The sequence below is a fragment of the Phyllostomus hastatus genome, unplaced genomic scaffold (genome assembly GCF_019186645.2).
Source record: "Phyllostomus hastatus isolate PE091 unplaced genomic scaffold, TTU_PhHast_1.1 phas_contig_1, whole genome shotgun sequence".
In the NCBI taxonomy this organism is placed as follows: domain Eukaryota; kingdom Metazoa; phylum Chordata; class Mammalia; order Chiroptera; family Phyllostomidae; genus Phyllostomus; species Phyllostomus hastatus.
Window position 1 is genome coordinate 29,066,330 of NW_025333498.1, and position 23,006 is coordinate 29,089,335.

Consider the following 23,006-nt stretch of genomic DNA (forward strand, 5'->3'; position numbering starts at 1 on the left):
CTGATGAGGAAGGAGTCAACAGAAAGCAGAGAAAATTATGAGGATGGGGGGAGAATTGACTTTAAATTCCCAGACATTCGCAAATTAGATACATAAAGAATACATACATAGAGGCACAATTCAAGCAGCTATTGAGAAATGAAAAGCTGAAAGAAAAACTTGTTAAATTGGGCCAAAAAATAATTTTCCCCTTAAAGCAGCTGGGTTTGCAGTTCAAGTTTTGGGATGGAAGCACCAACTGCAGAAAGAGAACGGTTTCATTAGATGAAATAATGTCTGATAACCAATGCCTAAACTGTAAGATACCTGTGCATACACAAAAGATTTCTGTGGTTTCTTTTGAGCCTAAGAAAAACAATATGTCAAAACGTCATGAAATGAGTAGCTAGCAAATGGTCTATTCCTAATGGGCAATGTCACAGAGAAGTTAGGAGTCTCTAGCCTGGGCCCTAGAAAATGTAGAGAAAATAGGTGTATATTAAAGTCTTTGACTTCCACCCCAAAACTTCAAATACGTCTAAATTCAGTCTGATCTCCCATTCCTTTTGAAAGGACCTCTTAACAAGCTTGGTGAATTTACAGGGCTCAGGAAACTCTGACATTATTTCACAGAGGCTTTGATTAAATGCCACTCACTGCTAAGGTCGGTGCCGCCCATGAACTTGCATCAGGTTCTGTAGAAAGGATTCAGGAGAAGATCCTATCTTGCATTTTTAATGAGAGGAGGGTATTGTATTCCAGGTGAGATTGCCGTCTGCTGAAAACCAAGGAAGTCCCTTGAAATAAAGCTGCATGCTCGAACCCTTTGTTCTACTCCAAGACCATGTGGGTTCACCTGATCTGGGCATTTTCTTAAGGCTCTTTAGTATGTGATACTTGTTTCCAGTGGTTTTAAGTAGTAGAGCTGCAATATACCGCAAATACAATAGTGAGTCTATTCTGCCTTTGATCCTTAAGGCTAGCTTGAGAGGACTCTGGGGGTCTCAACACCTCCTCACCAAGGCTCCTGGTTTAGAAGTGGGAGGAGGGGTTACATAGAACTTTTCTTAAAAGGAGAGTCAGAGAAACACGACTGATGATTGTGAGCATGGACAACTATAACTCACATTGGTAATAGTCTTTGAGACTCACAACTCATTTATACACCTCCTCAAAACTGCTATTAAAAAGACAGAGGAAGGTGAAAAATAACTACATGGTGAAACAGACCCTGTCGGATTTAAGCTTGTTGCATCCACAGTTCCCATTTTGCAAAGAAAATGATCATTTCCATGGAAAACACAGATTACAGCCTGCCTCTGAAATAACAGCAGGACATTTATTTGGCCTGCTTGCTAATCTCATTACAAGGCAAACTTATGTTCTGTCATGGTCTGTGGTCTTCAGTATCCAGGCTCTGATAAATTCAAAGGGCCGTTTGCAGGTCCCTCAGATCGGGACCAGGTCAGCAGCCCACTCTATGACTGCCCTTCTTTCATTGTTTTATTTTTATTTTGTTGGACTCTCCATTCCATTTGCATTTGTGGAGGCAGGCACAGCCAGGTCTAAAGATAATGACAGCGACATTGCACTTCCCTGAAGGCTTCACACAGCATGAAAATGCTGATCTCTTGCCTTATTGATAAGGAAAACTGAAAATAGACCAATAATGGCTTGTGTTGCTTTTCCACTTAAACCTTTTAGAAGGATCCCTGTGTGCACAGGAACTCTGTGCAACCTAATGTCGGGATAGAAGAACATAACTACCAAAGAATCACTGAAAAATAAAACCAGCATTAGGATTAATAAAGCAACTAAGTGGTTGACTGTAATAGAAATTCCAGAGGGCAAATGGTTTGCGCCAGTTCTGTGCTAAGTGTAGTTAGGTGCATATTCCCCAGGCAGGGGATGGATCAGGTTCAATGGCACCTCCTCTTGCAAAGCAAATGAGATTTATGCCTCCCATTCACAGAATGCAGGGGAAATGACTGTTTTTTTCAGTGATTTTGGTAAGATGCTTTGGACTGCCCAGGTGTGTGGTGTTGCTGTACTTTGTGGTAACAAGAGATGAGTAAACAATCAAAAGGATGACATAAGCAGTTTTGCCTTCAGTTCAATCTGACTAGAGTGTGCACCCAGACTCCAGCAAACACATGATTTTGAACAAACTTATTATTATGAATAGTTTCCTGTTTGTTCAATTACAGGGTTCAAAAGATAATGATAGATAATACCTCGAGCAGTAGATAGTATATTTATACCATCTAAATACCATTTTCATTCAGGATTCAATTATCCAAGTTTAGAAAATATTTTCAATCTCTTCTGTTGTTTTCAAATGTTTATTGTTAATTTACATTAAGATAGTATCAGGCCACTACACCCCAAGTATCTGATTTGACTGGTCTTTCCTTCTTAGTGAGATACTGAGACAAAAAGCACTTAAATCATTGTTCTTTGCTACATTGTCAAATCATATTATTAATCACCTGGGATTATTTGCAAGGTTTTAAAATATCCTATATATTTCAAAATGTCTACAACTGCCTGGAAAAATGAGTTTTGTGAAGTTAATAACAATAATTATTATATGACCTGGTATTCATGGTATACTGTTGACACACAGCATTTAGAAAGTAAATGAGATATATTGGTAATAGACACATCCTATTTAGTCACTAACATCTATGACCACCAATTGATGTCCCTATGATTATTAGGACAGAGTCATGTGTCTAAAGCATGGGGACAAGGGACCCATGCAGGTTTTTATGTCACCACAGGCAGGACCCCTCTCTGTGGAGGTAAAAAGCCCTCAATTATCACTCTTTGAGGAAAATGGTGAGTCTTGCTCATCTTTCTGTTTAGGCCAATTCTCCATATACAGTATATGCACAGTAAGTATTTGTTGAATGAGTTCTTTAAAAATTATAATGTAAGTACTTCATCTTTCTCAAATTGAGTGAAAATTTCTAAATAGGGACTTGGAGTTTTGGGTGATAAATACCTGTCAAGGTTGAGGGATCCCATGTGCAAGAACAGGTGGGGGTGCCTGACCCAATGCTACTACCACCCCTGCAGCCCTGGCTGTCCCAGGCCCTCCCTTCCCTTCCACTTTGACACAGGTGGCACTGGAGAGGAAACAAATGCTCTGCCATCAACCTTAGGACCAACTGGTTGGAAAAGCTCCAGAGTCTCCTTACTAGTCCTTGAAAGGAAAACCCTTGAGCAACTACCCTCTCGATAGTCATTATATCTAAAAACAAGCATAGAGAGTAGCCACAATATATTCTGAGCCTGATGCTCTGTTGTAGCTTGTGAAAAGTATCGACTATATACGAATTTCAATTTTTCAGGAATCAATAACCCAGTTTTTATTTCACCCCTTCTTTCCTTTTTTTTTTTTTTGCTCATCTTTTGAGCTTTTCACTGCAGCAAGAGAGTTGAAAGGAGGCAGAGAAATTAGGGAGGAAGATAAAACAAAAATTGAGTCCTTTTGCTATTTGTTAGCTGTTTTGTTATTATTTTGTTTTATAATGTTCACTGTTGGAAAAGATCAAAACAGTTTTGATCGGATGAAAATCCCTTCATCTCTGGCCCCAGTTTTTACCCCACCCCCATACGCACACAGAATGGCTTCCAGCTTCAGTGGTCAGTGACTCGGTCTAGAGAGGAACATCACCACGAATTCCAGTGATCTGCGCACAGACAGCATGGAGTTAGCTCTGATGCAGTTCATTTTAGGGCATGGTGTAGAGAGTTACTATGTTTTATCCTATCAACTCCATCCTATAATGGACTATTCCAAATTTATGCTTTTAGAAAAAATAAAACCATCTAAGAATATAAAGAAAATTTGTGGATTATGAGAAATATCCATGGAGTTAATAAATTGCTCTTAATTCAGGTATAATGAAGAAGGATTTTGATCTCTTTTTAATTGAGGTATCTGGGAACAAAGACTGAGGCAAGCCAGCTGCCTACACTTTCCCTTATTAATAAAAACCTCTCTCAGGGAGGGATGATTTGGACATAAGACTCACGTCTTCAGATTACCAAGGCAAAGTTCTTAGAAACTTTTTCCAGTCTTATTAATAAATTGCAATCATGAAATTCATTGGTAGCTACCCCTTAGATTCCATGTAGTACTTTTCTTCTAAAGAATGTGCAGGCTCATAATTCAGGCAGAAAACACAGAAAACAATACTGAGTGATGCCCTATTCAGCCAACCCATGTATAAATACAACATGGAATTTCAGCAATACAAGACCTCCGTATTTCAAGATTTATAATATGATTGGAACCAAGGCACTATTGATTGCATCCATTTATTTATTCATCCATTCAGCAAACATTCCATGCTCTCCTCCCAAGAACTGGGGTTTCTGACTATAGAGAAGCATAAGACACAGTGCCTCCCCCAGTAAGTCTCATAAAACATTAACAAACTCGTAGACCAATAAACAGGATAAGGGCATTTTAGAAGTTGCATTCTGAAAAGACCCAAAGGCAGAATTTTGCCAAGGGGCTAGAGTTTTCATATCTATCTCTATTTTTACTATTTTCTATTTGTTAAACAGGGCAGCAAATTAAGTGGCAATCATAAACTACCTTTGATGCTAATAGTCCCACAGTGTTGCACTAAGCACTCCTTCACTTTGCAGTGGTGGAAACTGAGGGCCAGAGATAATATGCAACTATGATTATAAGAGTAATAGGGAAGGTTTGCTGAGGGTTCATTATGTGGCAGCCTGGGGGGTATTTGGACTCATTTTATCACTTAATCTCCATTTGGTGGCTGTAGAACCCAAAATAACAAAGCAAGTTACATGGGAGAGCCAGAATTTGAACCTAGGCAGTTTGAGATCACAGGTTCAACCACTGAGCTTAAGAAGCATTTGAACCTGAACTGCTGTAGTGAAAGAACATGGTAGTTTACAGCCACTAGACTTTTACATAAAGTAATCTTTTAAATAAAGTAACCTTTTAAGTAAAGTAACTGACTTCGAAAGTCACTGAGCAGTGAAAGCCCAGGGCCTAAGGGTAGAGCAGAGCTGTCTGACAGGTGAAGAGAAAGGTGAAATTCTTTTAGATGGTGGAGTCCTTCAAGGCCAGGAAACACTAGGGTCCTCTGATGTTGCTGTTAATTTAGACGAATACAGAATTTTTTTAATGTGTGGAAAAAAGAGAATCATTTGGATTCTGCCTTGTGGATTATTTAAGCTCTGGTTTGTAAGAACAGGCTAGGAAGCATGATGCCATTGGCCAACCATCTAAAACAGCTCCTGTCTATGGTAATCACTATCTACAGTTCCAACCAAAGGGGGAAAGGAGACACATGCCCTGACAAAGGCTGTAGGTTCATTATGATACAATTCAAGCACAGAGAAAAATAGAGTAATACAATATACATCCATATGTCTACTACCCAGATTTCTCAAATCTTAACATTTTGCTTCCATATTTGCTTCAGGGTTTTTAAATAAATAAAATGTTTCAGATGCATTTCTCTGCTGTATAACGTGTCCAGCTCTGTCTGACTCCACCCCCTTTTTCTTTCCATAGAAATAAGTTCCATGTTCCTAAACTCAAGTGTTTACTATTCCCATGTTTGTTTTTTGTACTACCAAATTATATGTATATCCATAAATAATTACATCATTTTGGCTTACAAGTTTAATTTCTTTTTTTCCTTTGTAAAAATTATTTTTATTTTAATTGTTGTTCAAATACAGTTTTCTGCCTTTACTCTTACAAGTTTAATTTCATATTATCTCTATAGTTTGATATTATTTTTTTTTAATTATGGTAAAATATACAAACAAAATTGACCATTTTAACCATGTTTAAGTGACAGTAAGTACATGCACATTGTTGTTCTCAGTGTTATGTTTTTGAGGCTTATCCATGGAGAGACGAGTAGCTCCCATTTATTCTTTCCATGGCTGTGCATGTCCCATTAAGTATATTTGCTGCAATATGTTCATTCTGCATCCGAGGGCATCCGACCTCTTCCACTGTGCAACATCACAAATGTGCAGCCGTGCACATCCTTGCACACTTGTTCTCTACTCAGGATCCATTTGTAGACGTGAAGTCCCCAGGTCACAGGGAATAGCATCCTCAAGTCTCCTGGGTGTGTCCAAGTGGCTCTCCTAAGTGGTTGTATCAGTTACTTTCCTACTGACAAGGTGAGATTGTGACACCCCCCAAAAACTCACCACACACTTTAAGTTACTTTTTCTGATAGTAAAACTAACACATTATTTGAGGGAAAGAAAAGAGTAGGGGTACAGAAAAGCACAAAGAGGAAAATAAAGATCACTCAAAACTCACCACTCAGACATAGCTAACCATTCCTGACATTTTAGAATAAGTCTTCTCATTTCTCTTTGCATGCATTTACATATTTTAACATAATTGGCATCATACTGTACATATTAAGTATTTTCACATTTTTTGAATGAGTTTATATATTTACATTCTTACAAAGGCATAAAAATTGCATTTAACTACATGTCAAACAATCACTTTTATTGACAAGAATAACTTTGAATGAAATCAAGGTCATTCCACCAAATTCAGAATTGTGTTTGCTGTACTTACAGGGTGGCTGCTTTAAAATAAAAGCAAACTTGCTCTCCTCCTACCAGCAGCTCTAGAACATCACAATTACTACATTTTTACTTACCAGGTTACTTTTTTACATGTTCCCATGATACTTGATTACTTTTTACACCTTTATGTGACAACTTTAACAGGACCAAAAGATTATTTTTGGTATATGTTTTCATATCCCCCTTTGTGAGGACTCCAACACCTGTGAATAAACTCAGTTTCTCCAAAGGCTCCTCTCTGTACTGCAAAGGGCTCAAAGCTGTGTAGTTTCCCTTCTTTATGCTATCTCAGAGCCCCACAGGATGCAGACATTCCTATTTAATTGTTACTCATGTGCTCCCTGAAGCCTTTCCTGAGGTTGCAATTGGCCACTCTGGCCACCCCAAATTACAGCTATGCTTAAAGGAAGCTCACTCTGGCTGAGATTGCCCTGCAGAAGTCTAACTGCAAACAAGCATTCTCCATATGGCAGAACCTATTAAACAGTTGCCTATGGCATCAAGGCATGACATACAAGTAAAACCGATAGCCCCCTGGACATAAGAAGAGTTTGGGAGTATTATATATTTTAATTTTGTGCCTAATCATCTGAAAGAGCCTGAAATATGCTACAAAGGGGCTAGTATTAATTCATTAATTACTTAATTGCTCAATATTCTGTTGTCCCTGTATATTCAATGTTCAAAAAGTAAAGAGAAAGTTTTAGAAAAAGAAAATATTGTTGAGCTTGAACAATTTGGGCACACTTGAGACATACTTACACTAAAAACTTGGAAAATTTACTGAAAACTATAAAAAATAGTGGGTAGGAATGGAGAATAATGAAAGGGGAGAGACGGAGATCTTACTTCAATAGGATCTTCAGGGAAGACTCCTTTCAAGAAATGATTATGTTGCCATTCAGGGTTTGTGTGTGTAATGTAGAAGCTCCAAACTAGGGAGTTGCTTAATTGTTTGCAATATCCTGTAAAAACACCACCCGGAGGGCTAGCGGATGTGGACAAGCCATTACTCACATAACAGGAGAGTGCACTGATGGCAGCAGGTCAGTGAAAGAGAGACCACACCCCCTCCAGTCTGAGGCCCATTATAAGGGGTCCCAGACAAAGGCAGCATGGGTTCGGGTTGCACAAACCTACCTGCAGTCCAGAGCTACATTATATCAGTGTGTATGTGCAGAAGAAAAAGGTCAAGAAGCAGTCACAGGACAGGAAGCCACTCCCAAAAGTGGATCAGAAGAGAATTATAGTCCATTTCCAAAACAATGCATATTCCTTCTGGTCAGGGGCCTCCTGATCAGCCCTCAGTCACAGGAGGAGGAAGGGCCATGTCTATTGACCCCACACTCCACCCCAACATTCCTCTTCTACCCCATATTCTTCATGTTAATTCTTCTGATAGGGGACCTGTGTGGTAAGCATGCTGGCACATTGCATCCACATACCACAGATAAAGTCTACACCCTAAGACTAAAAGTGCAATGCAGAAGCCAAAGAGACCCAAGAGGAAGGAATGCTACCAACAGTCTGTAGCAGTCAGTACCATAATATTCTTGTGAAGGGTTGGTGGCATCCACCCCATGAGTTGCAGTTGCATTTTCAGTCTCATTTCTGCATTCAATACATATGGGTATGGGCTATCACACTTCTACCTATAATGCTGACAGCCACCCCACACCATCCCAAACTGCATATGTGAGCTATGGCTTGGTGTAGTTAACCTTCTCTCTCATGAGGTAAAACACCTTCTCAAGCGTCTGCTTGAAGAGGGGGTCAGAAATGTTCAACATTTGCAGCCAGTCCCAGCATGTCTGGCTCATAGGGTGGATCCAGCATAACAGGTTGGCAGAGGCTGTGGTCAGGAACTCTGTACAGACCCAACAGTCTGAGCAGTTGTTCTTAGCAGCTAGCATCCCCATCCACTGAGGAAGGTGTTGCCTCTACAGAATCCAACCAGACAATCCCCAAGAATTTGACAAATAAACCAAGTAAACAAGGTCATAGTATACATTCTATGAAAATAGAAAGAACACAAAGGTTAATGAATACAGCAAACCATAAACCAATTTCTGAGTCTGCAAGAGTATCAGATGAGAAGAAATCCAAATGTAGGCTTTTGATGAAATGAAATTAAGCAGTGACAATCTGATATGTCTTCTTTTTATTTGTAGTGTAAATGTCCCTGGTGATATCATCAGGTACTCAGGTAAATTCTGTATGGTTGATACTGCATCAGTATTTCTCAATAAATCAAAACCAAAGGATGAAGGAAAAATGAAACACTAGTTTGAAAGAAAACTGGAGAAATTCAGGATCCAGTCTAATTTTTAGGTGAGAAATAAAGTTTTACAGACAATTCATTGAATTAGAGTGTACTTTCCATAATTATGTATAATAGATTTTATTGAAACATAATTTTCCCCTAAAATCACCCTCATTTTTATCAAAGAGCCAAATCAAGACCAATTCATTTACTATATTAAGTCCAGTTTCAGTTTGGCCTGGTTATTTTTATAAGCACAACAGGAATAGCAATTGATCATATAGGCTTTCTTAAACTTACTTTACTGGAATGTTATAAGGAATTCCTAGCTTGAGTTTTAATTAGCCCCTCAGGACTAGGAAGTCAAGTCACACAGCTGCCATCAGGCTTTGTCTACAGTATCTGCAGTTTGGGTGAGTTTTTCAAGTTCTGGAGGTCCCCAAAATATCTTGAGGTTCTTACCATGCCATCTTTCAAGAAAGTAACCTTTGCTCCTTACCTGGAAAGACTTTCATGAACCACATGACCAAGCAAGGTACCAGGCCATTTCTCCAAGCAGCTTTTATTGGCTCCAAAGTCAATCTTAATTCCTTACAGCTTTCCTATGACATGCAGAGTTGAGGCAAGACTTCTGTGATCATGACATAACAGAAAAAGACTTTGTTGATAAAATCACCTTTGGCAATTGACTTCATGCGTCCTGTTATAAAGAAATGAGATTTCTATTGGACTTATGCAAACAAACATATTGCTATGGAAAGAATAATACTCACTTGTTAATAGCTTCAAATTCCAGAGGGATTATGTAGGGAGAAAAATATAAATGCCTCAATACTTAGTATTGATTATGAAAGTATACTTTACCAAATTGCTTTAAGAAACAGAACATTTTCTTACATCTGAAAAACAACTGATTAAAAATTAGTAGTATTTTTCAACAAAAAATTTATAAAAGCCACAATTATATTTAGTTTATTTTGTCCTATAACTAATTTCTCCTTATCCTAATGCAAGGACCTTTATAGTTCACCTTAAAGTTCAGTCTGAAGGCTCCTGTAAGTCTTTGATAAACAGTCATTATTTTGTACATATTTCCCTAATTCTTTAGAAAGGGCACCTTTTGGCAAGGGGCTGTTCTTCCAAAAACTTAAGCCTCAAGCAGAATTCCTCTAGTTATCTAGCAAATCTGTATCAGGACCTGTTAGCCTGGCAGCCATGAAAAAAATTCAGGCTAGAATTAAGATAGAGTCAGAGAAGGCAACCATATTACTCTTACAATTATGAAGCTGCAACCTGAAGGCTGAGGAGTTTTCAGGAGGAGAAGGTATATGCAAAGGCCCTGAAGCAGTAAAGGACTCAATGTTTAGTGTGTTTGAAAAACTGAAAAAAGGTTAGTCAGTTGATGTGAGCTAGGGTAAGACAAGAGGAAGTGGGAGTGGTGGGCTAAAACCAGACCATCAGTCTTGAAGACCAAGGGTAGTAAGTATGGTGCTATTCTGTGGGCAACAGACATTCAAAACCACCACTTTTATTGGTGAATAGAAAATAGATGTCTTAGGTGTCAACAAAATATTGTATATAATTGAGAACACATTCTGAATTATGGATATACAGGTTTAAAATATATAACACCTTTATTTTTCAAATTGCCTTGGCCCTTCCTGGAGAGACCATACTATACCAGCAATTCTTAAACTTTGGTGCTCTTTAGAAATGCCTGTGAAGCTTTCTAAAAAACCCAGTGGCCAGGCCACACCCTGATTCAATTAAATTGGCATCTCTGGGTGTGAGACTCAGGCATCAAGTTTTTCAAAATGTCCCCTGGTGTATGCAGTCACCTGTAAAGCTTGTTAAAATGCAGACTGATCCAGGTCTGGACTAGGGCCTGAGATTCTGCATTTCTCACAAGCCCCCTGCTGATGCTGATGCTGCTAGTCCACCCACCACACTTGAAGTAGGAGGGCCAGTACCTCATTAGCAGTCCTTGTACATACACCTGTTTTCTCTTTTCTGCTCCCCTTCTTTATGTTCCTAGTAGTCATCTTTCAAAGTTTTATTACCTGCCATTTGGTCAGCAAAGTAAAAAAGCATGCTAATGAACTCAACATGGCTTCCATTTTAAAAGAGCTCCCTAAAGGTTTGGGATTTGCCTTCACCAACAAAGGTCTGCAATTCCTCTCAAAAGGCCAAGTAATCTTATTAAGAGATGATCTGTGAAATCCTCAGTAACAAATATTCCATGTAGCCTCTTTGTTCTCTACGTCTCTGTTCTCCAATGCCTTTCTGCACTTGTTTGTCTCAGAACAGTCACACGCGGTGGGTCCATTTGTCTTTTCTTATCACTCTGTTACTGCTGCCGAGTGCTTGAGCGCTCGTTCAGCTCTGTACTACAGCTTCTTGGCTGACAAGATAATTACATTCCCTGGCAGACTGGGAGAAAAAACGGGTAGTGCTCAAAAGTTCCAAAGCTGAAGCCGACTACTAGTCATTGCCGGTGCAGACTTCAAGATCAAGCACCTGATCTAATTAGCACACTCCCATCATTGCCTGCCTGACTGCGGAATGCTGACAATTGAAAGCCTGAAGGCAAAGCAAATATCAGGCAACCTAGAGACAGACATTCCCACTACCTCATGCCAGAAACACTTACATATTCTTTTTGGAATCTTGAGTGTCCTAGTAACACAGCCAAGCCTGGGGGTAAACTTTTGCATAATACTGGGAGCCCCCCATTTACCAACATGAACGTGAGAACCAACCGAATAAAACCTCACAAGAATGAAAGACCTCACGGGAAGAAAGCCTTCTGATTGCCTTCAGAAGAAGGACTTATTTCAGCAAACCCAGCCCAGTCCGCCCCTAGCTCTGGAAGAAGCATACTACTTGACAAAAGCAAGGTTTCACTAGCAAAGAGAGCTATTTTCCTTTGACCAGATAAGCAGCACAATACACTCCCCCAGGAAAAAATTTTTTTTACCTTTATGGTTTCATTATTTCCCACATTTCTTTCAAAAGGTAGTCTTTCATTTTTAAAGTGATTATGGCCACATTTTTTCTTCCTTTCTTTTTGCTTTGGGTATGAAGGTATTCTATAATCTCTAAGCCCCTACTTATAAATGCAAGGCATTATTATTGTGGCTTTTAATGAGACTCACCCTTGACGGCTGTTGGCATTTGCACCAGGTTCTGGTAGGGCCTGGTGGAGCAGGGTGAGCACTGTTTCTGCCGCTTATTAGCTCTGAGATGGTGCAAGGTACTCACTTCTCCAGCTCACACTAAGGGTTTACAGGTTAAAATGTCAAAAGAACTCAAGCAGAATGTTAGGGGTTGAATGTGGCCACCCCAAAAGATATGTTACATTCTTAACACCTAGCACCTCAGAATGTGACCTTACTTGGAAATAGGGCCTTTTGGATGTAATTAGTTAAGATGAGGTCATGTTAAGGACAGGCCCTTACTCCAATATGACTGGTACACTTAGAAGAGAAGAGGCACAGAGACAGAGACAGGGGGAAGAACACCCTGTGACTATGGAGGCAGAGATGAGAGTGATGTGTAGTCAAGCCAAGAAGTTAGGAAGAAGCAAGGGCAGATTCTCTCTTCAGGTTTCAGATGTAAAAACACCTGAATCTCAGACTTCTGGGCTGCAGAACTATGAGATAATCATTTCTGTTGTTTTAAACCTCCCAGTTTGTGGTACTTAGTTGCAGCAGCTGTCAGAAACAAATACATCCAGTTAACTTAGGCTTACTTGTTAACCTCTCTCAGGCTCACCTATGACATCACCAGACCATGACACCTGTTGCCCATATTAAGCATCTCCCACCAGTGGCCTGGTTAAGAGATTTGGCTCTAGGGCCTGACAGGTGGGTCCAGCTCTGCTACTTCCTGGCTGGATGACCACGAGCAAGTTAACAAAATTCTCTGGGCCTCAGTATCTTGGCAGTAAAACAAGGATATAATGATAACTATATAATATTCTTCTTTGAAGAATGAAAGAGATGATGCTGCTAATTGCAAGTTATTCTTTCCCAGCTGATGGTAAGAGGAGAGTTCTGGGCACCTTTGGCCTCACTGGTAGCGTGGGCTCACTGCACCAGAGCAGCAAGCTATACGGAACCGAGGAGATAAAGAACAATGTGGTCCCTTTTCTGGGCATTCCTCCTACTTCCCCAAGGCTGGGCCTGAGTCCCCATGACAACATATCTTCTGGGAGCTTAGGTTTCTGAGGATGTGTCCAAAGGCAGGAGATGCTCGGGGGTGTTAGGAGGCGTGTGAGGACCTCTGCATCCTGTTGTAAGGACCTCTAAATTAGTAACTGTGGCACCTGCTCATGAGGACTTGGTTCTGGTCTTACCAGACAGGGACCTGGCCCTGGGAGGGCTGCCTAGGGCCAGTTGTAGTGTGTGGGTTCTTGACTTCATGTAGGAAAGATTTCACAACATGAGTCAGATGACTATGAGGATACATTTATTAAAGCTGGGGACAGTGAAACAAGGAAGGGCTTAGCATAAAAGAAGCAAAGGGAGAGCTTGGGTGGGGCTACCTTAGCTCACTGGGAAGTCAGAGAAAAGGGGGCTTTGGAGACAGGTTCAGGGAATTATCCTGGGACAAGCTGACAGCTGCCCATTGTGTTAGAGTTTAGGGCAGAGTCTAGGAGATGCATGCCTGTGAAGAAAGAAGTGGGGGAAGCAGAAGGGAAAAGGAATGGCAGAGGCTGCTCCCCAGAGGGAGAGTGTGAGCACTGGGTCCTTTGTCTTGAGGCTTTTATCTCTCTTGCAGGTGGGAATCTTTGGGCTGGTCTCAGGGGAAGGTTTGAGCAGAATATCAGTTTTCAGGTGTTCTCTTTCAGGGTCATGGTCTCCACTGATTGGTCAGTGACAAGGCAGTTCAGTCACTGCAGCTGGTTCTGGCTTCCCAACCTGGTTTTCTGCTTTTCTGGGCCTGGAGCTGAAATACAACTGAGGCATAGATGTTATCTTTACAGAGGTGACATTTTGTATGTGGCTGCAAATTGCTCCAGCCACATGTCTCAGTTTCTCTATTCCATTTGCCAGGAATTTTCCTAGCTGTCAGGCCTTATTTTCACATAGTCTTTTGCCACTTGCATGTCTACTTTTATCAAGATGGCTTTTCCTTGTTGATATGTAGAAGTTGTTTTCTTTTTAAATCCATTTTTATTGTTGTTTGAATGGTTGTCTCCATTTGTCCATCACCACTTTCCCCTCTCCACAGACCTGTACCTCCCACCCTCAGTCCCACCCCCCTTTGGCTTTGTCCATGCGTCCTTTATACATGTTCCTTGATGACCCTTTCCCTCTTTCCCCCATTATCTCCCTCCCCCATTCCCTCTGGTTACTGTCAGTTTGTTCTTTATTTCAATGTCTCTGGTTATATTTTGCTTACTTGTTTGTTTTGTTGATTAGGTTCCACTTAAAGGTGAGATCATATGGTATTTGTCTTTCACTGCCTGGCTTACTTCGCTTAGCATAAATGCACTCTGTTCCATCCATGCTGTTGCAAAGGGTAGGAGCTCCTTCTTTCTTTCTGCTGTGTACGTGGTACGTAGTATTCCATTGTGTAAATGTACCATGGTTTTTTGATCCATTCATTTACTGATGGGCACTTAGGTTTCTTCCAGCATTTGGCTATTGTAAATTGCGCTGCTATGAACACTGGGGTGCATAGGTTCTTTTGAATTGGTGTTTCAGGGTTCTTAGGCTATAAACCCAACAGTGGAATTGCTGGGTCAAAAAGCAGTTCCACTTTTAGTTTTCTAAGGAAATTCCATACTGTTTTTTGTAGTGGCTGTACCAGTCTGCAGTCCCACCAACAGTGCACTAGGGTTCCCTTTTCTCCACATCCTCTCCAACACTTGTTGTTTGTTGATTTGTTTATAATGGCCATTCTGACCAGTGTGAAGTGGTATCTCACTGTAGTTTTAACTTGCATCTCTCTGATGGCTAGTGATGCTGAGCATCCTTTCATATGTCTCTGGGCCCTCACAGAAGTTGTTTATCCTGGTACCAAATTAAATGCAAGTATTATAGGTATTCTCTACCACTTAGTGGCTCTTTTTTTTCACTCTCTTAAAGGCATCTTTTCAGAATAGGAATTCTTGATTTTATGTCCTATTTATCAGTCTTTTCCTTTATAGGTAGTATTTTTGGTGTCCTACTTAACCCATTTTTTGTTTGCCTTCAGGCAACAAAGATACACCCCCCCACACTTCTATAGTGATAAATGTCAAAACAGTGGTTAGGGTTTTTGGGAAGTGATAATGATGGGGAGGCAAGGACCCTGGAAGGAAGGGAGGGTTCCAGGGCACTAATTATGTGCTATTTCTTAATCTTGGTGAGTTAAATGTGCTTGTTTTCTTTTTAAGTATTCATTGGACTGTATACTTATTACTTATAACACTGTGCATGTGTTATATACTACTTTTAAAATAGTGAGAGAGAACAAGAATGCACAAACAGGAGCCACTAAGTAAAGAAGTACAACATGATGACAAAAAAAGAAGTACTTTGAGAGATTAGAGGAATATTTTTAAACAAATTATTTAGTATCATAGATTCTGAGTCTCGACAAGCCAACATTTTAGTAAATGTATTTTGCAAAATACACTTAGTAAGTATAGTTTAAGACCAGAGCACTGATGTTCATTAATAATATAACATTGAAAATAAACAGAGCTGAACATAAAATCCCTCAATATCAGTGAGGCTTCACAGAAAGAGTTAAGCAAGCAGCCTAAGGAGAAGGAGTAGATTGTTCTAAATATTTGGTTTTACAAATTCTTTATTAGGATGTTGCTAGCAGATATATGGGAAGTCCAGTTCTGTTTCCTGCCCTCTGATGAGGAGCATGTGTAGTGAGGTCTGTACAAAATGGTGACTAATGAGTCTGAGGTGGTGAGGAGTCTTTGAGACGATAGCAGAAAAGTCACAAGAGTAGGACAAAGAGGTCCAGCAGAGTCACTATCCAAGACAGAAACCCAGTCACAATGCTAGGCAAGGGTACAGTTAATACTAAACCATATCCCAGAACACAGCCAGGCTCTGAACCTGAAGATGAGAGCTAACCCAACAGGAAGTGCAGTCAAAGCAGGAAGGAAAGTCACTGTCAAGAGCTATCCCTTTTATAGGCAAGAATGCCAAGGGAACACCAAAAGCAGCCAAGGGTTTGCCAAGGTCTTCAGCCTGAAGTTTGTTTGTTTATTTGTTTGTTTGTTGTTCATTTGTTTGTTTGTTGTTAATTAAGAAAAAGCCAACCAACAGCCTTTCCATGGTAGCTGGTGGAGCAGATGTGTCTGCATGGTTCTCTGCCTCCAGCTGAGCAGGTATACAAGCCTGACAGCTGGTTCTGGCAGTCAGACACCGAGAGGAACTAAACTTGCAGACAGCATCTGAGAGGAACTTGGAGTATGAATTCAGGCACTTCCTTAAGCATCTAACCTTGGATGCTTGCCCTCTCAATGACCCCCTATTTCTTAACATCTGGCCTTGACCGGAGATTTCCAGGGAGCAAATGCAGACTTTTGGACAAAAAAGAAATATTTTTTGAGATAAGGGCAGAGTGAAAAATAAATAGGGTTTGACAAAGGAAGTTAAAAAGACTAAGGCAATCAGAAAAAAAAAATAACCTTGCAAACATGGATGAGAAAAGCAACCTCAGAAACTCCTGGGTGGCATGGTGGGGAGGAGAGAAGAAAATCCATAATTAGCATAAGCCTTGGACAGATAACAGGGGATTCAAACTCAAGAAATTCAAGTCCAAGCATAGGAGTCTGCATTTCTCATCATCTCATGTAACATCGTGTTTTCAGAGTACACCAGTTTTAATATCCAACAATCATCTTTTATAGTTACAGTGCTATAATTTACCACATCCAGGCATGCAAAAGCACCCTTTTTCTAACATTAAACATGTTTAATCAGGACAATTTATAATAGCACTTTAGGGATTTAATGAAAGAAAGGCATCCGACACATGATATTTACAGTAATCATAACACTACAAGATTTAAAGTATAATTTTTTACAGTGTTAGATCAGGAAGCCAAATTGCCCATGTTTCCAGTTAGTTATTTTCAATGCTTGGGGGATGGGGATAAGGATCCAGAAATTAATTAACAGTTTTCCTCTACACAGTTGTCAGTGTTATCACCATGCACTGCTGCTGGCTGCCAACTCCTTTCTGCCCTGGCTCTAGTGGCAATCAGCAAATACAATTAGTGCTAAAGCACTTGTTCTAATAGCCAAATGCCCAATGTCATACCACATGCAGGATCATAATTATGCTTTAGGAAGGAGGTGGATTTGGCTTTGTTAACCAAGAATTAACCCAAAATCTGGAGGCCACTTGAATTAGTGCTTATGGAAAATACCCATCACACCTCAGCCTCCGGGTACCAGGATTTTTCAAAGGATAGCAGTTTTATGCAAAGCTAAGAGCCTTAACATTCTTTTTCAAAAGGATCTAAACATTTCCTTGTCAAGCTCTGAAGATTCCCTCTGCTTTCTCTTCTGGAACTAGTCTAATTTATACACATTCCAGCTCCACTTGAGTGAAACTCAAGTTCCTATTAGGTATTTGCTGTTAACCACAAGCCTCATGCTTCATGGACCTTTTGACATGTGTTTATTCAAAAAGGTAAGTTGATCAAACAGGGCCTTCCTTGTATTTGACAAGTTCTACCTGACTCAGGGAAACAGAGTGGGGCCCACATTCAATGGGCAGCAATACGGGGCACAGGGTAACGGGAAGAACGTTACCTGGATTACTGCCCACAGCTTCTTCAATGATAAAACACAGCATCAAGGCACAGTAAGAGCTGACACTTTCAAGGGTTCAGATTTCCATCAAATTCAAACTGAAATCCAATCATGAACAATGAAATAAGAGGAACATTACAAAACCCATAAATTAAAACCAAAGACCCCTTTTTCAATACAAGAGATGTAGAGAATTTGGACTTAACCCAGGTGACCACCTCTAGCAAGTGCATAGGACCTGTTCTAACATCACCCCGGCTATATTGGTTCCTCTCCTTGGTCCCCCTTGTCCTGATTTATTCACTTAGTATCACAGTTATCACTAAGGATAATTATTTATTCTAAATTAGTTTTGTGCATTTCCTAAGCTACTTAAATCTTCTGTGGAATAAGATTGGTTATTGTGCTTATCAAAGAGATGCCCTAAATCCTTCACTCAAAGCTTATTTCTATTTTCTATGTACAATTTTAATAAATTCAGCCATCTGATTTCACAACACACAGAAACTTAGAAGACCTCACCTGACAAAAAGAGTGATTGTCTCTTCTTGATGTCACACAGCGTATTAAGCCTACTTAATAGATGTTGGTACAATAGTAAAAGAGGAAATTGGTAGGAAGTGGTACCTTACAGCATAACAAGAACATAGAAACTGTTCTAAAAGAAACAAAAGCATAGCAGTTGGGACCCCCTCAGCATGGGAGTGATCTGTCATGGATTTTAGAAGCCTTTGATGATTATAGAGCTATAGTCAATATGAGAAGAGTGACTCTTATTTCTTCAAGAAAAAAAGTCAAAGTATGCTTTGGAGTCTTTATTTAAGAAGGTAAGGTATATATAGTATACTTTAGAAACCTTCCTGTCTGAAAATAGTTTTAAACATGAACCTTAAGGGAGGGGTAATTTTCAGCTATCTGGAAAATTCCATTCTTTGCAATGCCTCATTCCCTGGCCAAGCTCAATATCTGGAGCACTGAAGAACTCATACTGTGAGCTCTACTCAGGTGGGAACCACATCTCAGGAGAAGTGGTGTAGGCGGAGAATGCAGCAGCTGTAGAACTAGGATCTGACTCACTCAATAGTGATGAGTGCAGAACCACAGCAGCCTACTGACATCCCAAAAGAGCGCCCATTACCGCTAGGAAGGGGGGAATTTACAGCAAGCAGCCAATAATTCACTTTTTTTCTCCGTCAAGGGATTGGCAATTAACACCCGTGAACTAGATGACTTACAAAGCGACCTGATGGTGGTGAGGGGCCCATGTGTACCAAATCATGGTTTTTGCAATGTTTCAAACAAAGGGAAGAGAGTTCTTGGTGGTATGCCCAGGATTTTCTGGACAAAGGACATACGTGTTACTATTATTTGAGACTTGTCTCCTGTCGTGAAATAAATCACATCCCTAGACTAAGGCGATCACTGACACTCGATTTCCCCAGCGGCACCCTGGGCAGTCCATTTCCCACCAGAGTGCCGAGGCAGCACACAGGAGGCATGGCTACAGTTGCAGAGTAAGGTCTGTTTACTCTTAATGAGCTTGTTGCCCCCAGCCAGTTAAATAAAGGCGTTCTCAACCAGCAGGCAGAACCCCACACTTGACATTTCTCAATTACAGTGAGCAAAGGTTGACTTATTCTTTTCTGTTTACAGAATTATGCAAAACTCATTCCTGGAGCTACAGTAGGGCTACTTCAGAAAGACTCTGGAAACATTCTGCAGCTGATCATCTCTGCTTACGAAGTATGATGTTTTACAGTTGGCTTCTGTTATTTGTATTTCTTTGATATTCAAAAAACTGAGGTGGGTTTTAGGCAGTTAGCTGCACTTTAGTTTGTTGGTGGAGGGAGTGCTTTTCCATAGAAAAATCTCTGCATTAATGCAGCCGAAATATGAATTTTGTTCATTTTATTTGCAGAAAGTGTTCCTGAGAGGTGGGGCCAAAGGTAGAAAAATCATACACCTGATCATAAAGTTGAGGATGTTTTTATAACAATAACCAACAGCAAAGTTTTAAGCCTACTGAAAAGAATCCATGACTCATACAATTAATCTCCCCTCTTCCTTGCCTGAAAAAAGAAAAGGAAAAAAACAAGTTTAAATTGCCAGCTCCACAAGTTTAATGAGACTACATCATAACTCAAAAAAAAAAAAGAAAGAAAAAACAACAAACAAAAAAAAACCCTCACAAAGCACACCAGGAGCAATGCCACTTTGTACACTTTGTAGAGTCTCTGCTTTGGGGAACCAGGGAAATTTTCCATTACACATATATATTATCATTATATATAATATATGTATAGTTTTATATATGCACATGTATTTTTTGCCTTAACTTTGTTCATTAGTACCTGAGGACAGAATTCCTCCCTTAAAATGACGTACATTCCTACAGAGTTGCTGTTTTCTTTCTTTGTCCCCGCTTCATAACTCAATTCATCAGTGGCAGATGGCCAATTGCTAATTCTTTGTAATTTTGGTTCCTAAATATTATCCTTCTTTCTTGTGTTTACTTTCAAAGTAAAAATACACACACATACACACACACGAAGATAGTGAGAAAGGTCTAAATTAGGACAAGAATGAAAAAAGTAAATTTTTATAAAGCACTAAGCTCTAATATTTGCTCTAAAGACAGTCACATAATACCTAATGAATAAAATTCTAACTTTTGATGTTTTCAAATTATATTTAACTCTTATATCCACCCTATCCCAATACTTAGCATATCCCAACCAGTTTTCCTTAACTACATGATGTTTCAGAATCATCTGGGAAGCTTTGTGAAAACAGGTGTGTCCAGATTCCTCTCACAGACGTCTCAGAACTTTAAGGGAAGAAGAACAACATATTTTGCAAAAATTCCCCAATAATTTTGATATTGCCTCACCAATTTTGAAACTCACCTTAAGTGGGAAAAGCAAAGTATTCCTGCTCAAATACATTTCCTCAGAGAATAAAATATAGATATGTCCATCAAAATTATAATATGGGTTTTTTTTTCACTCATATTCTCAGAAACTTCAGTTTTCTTCGTTCACATCAAAAATTAATCACCATATTAGCTCATGCTTGAAATCCTTCCAGACAGGAAAGCTTGTCAACAACATACTAAAAGCTTTCCCTGCCTTTATCAGTAATTAGAAGTTTTAACACGTAGAATAAAAGAAAATCACATAGCAGTCCTTCATTGAATGAGGACACACAATTTTCTTTAACCCAGCTCACTCAAAAGTGCTGGCCACTAAGATCTTCAAAGAAATTAAGCAAATTAGAAAACAGTGAATTGTCAAAAATATCTCCCTCTCCTGTCTGACTAGCCTGGTCCATGTCCCTGCTTGCTCGGTCAGAAACATGCCTCACTCTGTGGTTACAAGTCACTTATATAACTTACAGGGCTCCTGAAATCAAGGCATCACATGTCTGAAGTGAATCTCCTGTCTCAGTCTTGCTCTGGAGTTATAACGGAAACTTCATGATTCACTGGATCAAGTATGCAACAGATCTTGGCAACAGTTCAAATTATTTTTCTATTCTGTTGTTTTTAAATGTATTCTAAAAAGACATTAAAATATGAGATCCATAGACTGAATGAATTTCTTTCCAGTCTATAAATGAAAAGGAATGAGACTATATTGAGAGAAAACAGGAACTGCTTCTGATTGATTTTTAGTGGGGCAGAGGCAGAGAATTTGTGGTTTATAACCAGTGATGACAAGTTTCAGCTCAATATTTTACAGTGCCTCATTGACATAAAAAACCTTAACTACCAGATGTGCATTCATCTGACTATCATTCGCCAATTTCCTTCCTTCCCTAAGCACATAATAAAAGCTACTGAAATATTAATGGTCCCAATGCTAAGTTTCTCTGCTAGTATTTAAGCTCCAGAAAGAAAGTGACTTGGTTTGTTTTGTTTTGCCTGGTTCATGGTAGATGTCCAATAAATGAATGAAGAATATGATGATATATGCAAATAAACATTTATGTCCTTTCTTTGGGAAATTCACATTAAAATATTCCTGGTGAAATTTGCAATTTGATATTTCAATTATACAGTGCTGAGAACTTCATTTTGGTCAGATTATGTCACCCCCTACTCCTGATTTCTGTCATCTACAGACTTTCAGAACATATCGATCATTTCTCATTTAGCTCCTGACTCACTGTGCTACTTACTGTCTTCGGCACTACTCCTGTCTCGAAGATTTCAATCTGTGTGTGTATGTGTGTGTGTGTGTGTGTGAAATCTTTCCTATACCTGCCCTCTCAGTTTCTTGAACTCTGTTCCAACAACGATCTTGTCCACTTACCACTGAATTACCTTCTCACATCTGCAGTGTTTTGTCCTAGCCCTTCTCATTGCTTATAAACTCCATAATCTTAACTGCTTGCAGTTTATTCCTGATCACCACTTCCTATCTTTTCAACTCACTCCTACTATTTCTTTTCAGCTCACTCCTAATATTTCTTTCAACCCATCGGGATCTCCAATTAATTGATCCCCTCTACCCTTTATATTTCCTCATCCCCCTCATGTTTCTCTTGCCAGGAACCCCAGCTTAGATTCAATCATTATGTTCACTCCTTAGACACACCTTCAACTTCTCTGCTCCTTATGGCTCTTTTGAAGTTCTTTGGCCAAACATGGTGCTGGTTAAATCCAACTGTCCCCTCACTCTGCACAGCTGAATGGGAATGGAAAAAACATGCAATCATGCTAACGAGCCTCACTTTAAATTCATGATCATAGATGGACCTCAAGTGGGTCCCAGCAACCAGACTGTATTTCTGTAGTGTATACCCAAGCAGAGATGTCCAGGAGTCAGTTAATATGTGAGCTGACAATCAGGAGAGTAACCTGTACTCTCCCAAACATATTTCACTAATAGTTTACTCCTAAATTGATAGTAATTCCATCCTTCTACTTGCTTGGGCCAAAAAACTTAAAATCAGCTTTGACCCCCTCTTTCTCTTACACCACAAATTTCACTCATCAGAAAATCTTGTTGGCTCTGTCTTCAGAATCATCTAAAGTTTGATCTTGTCCCTGCCTCCACTGCTCTCACGCTGGTCAAAGCCACCATCCTCATTCACCGCAGTTATCACAAAACCTCCTAAAGACTACTTCCCATTTCCACCTTCCGTTTCCTATATTCCGTTTTCACAAAACTCCTAGAGTTTTCTTTTAAAAATACAAAGTCTATCATATCACTCTTCTGTATATAACCCTAACTGTCTTTCTCATTTCATGTTGAATAAAAACCAAAGTCTTTATTACAACCCACCAGGACCCTACCAGATCTGTTCCCCTGCATCCCATTGCCTCTATGACTTCACCTCCTGTTACCTGCCTCTAACTCTCTACT

General features: G+C 39.7%; 1 protein-coding gene across 4 annotated transcripts in view; it reads left to right on the plus strand.

Annotated features, from left to right (window-relative positions):
* The window catches only part of ITGB6 (integrin subunit beta 6), a 149,170-nt gene that overhangs the window by 90,095 nt on the left and 36,069 nt on the right, over positions 1 to 23,006 (plus strand). For all 4 annotated transcript variants that reach the window (XM_045853130.1, XM_045853294.1, XM_045853213.1 and 1 more), the window contains one exon: positions 19,291 to 19,380. In XM_045853130.1, coding sequence (XP_045709086.1) covers positions 19,291 to 19,380 — 90 coding nt within the window. The remainder of the gene's footprint in view (positions 1 to 19,290; positions 19,381 to 23,006) is intronic.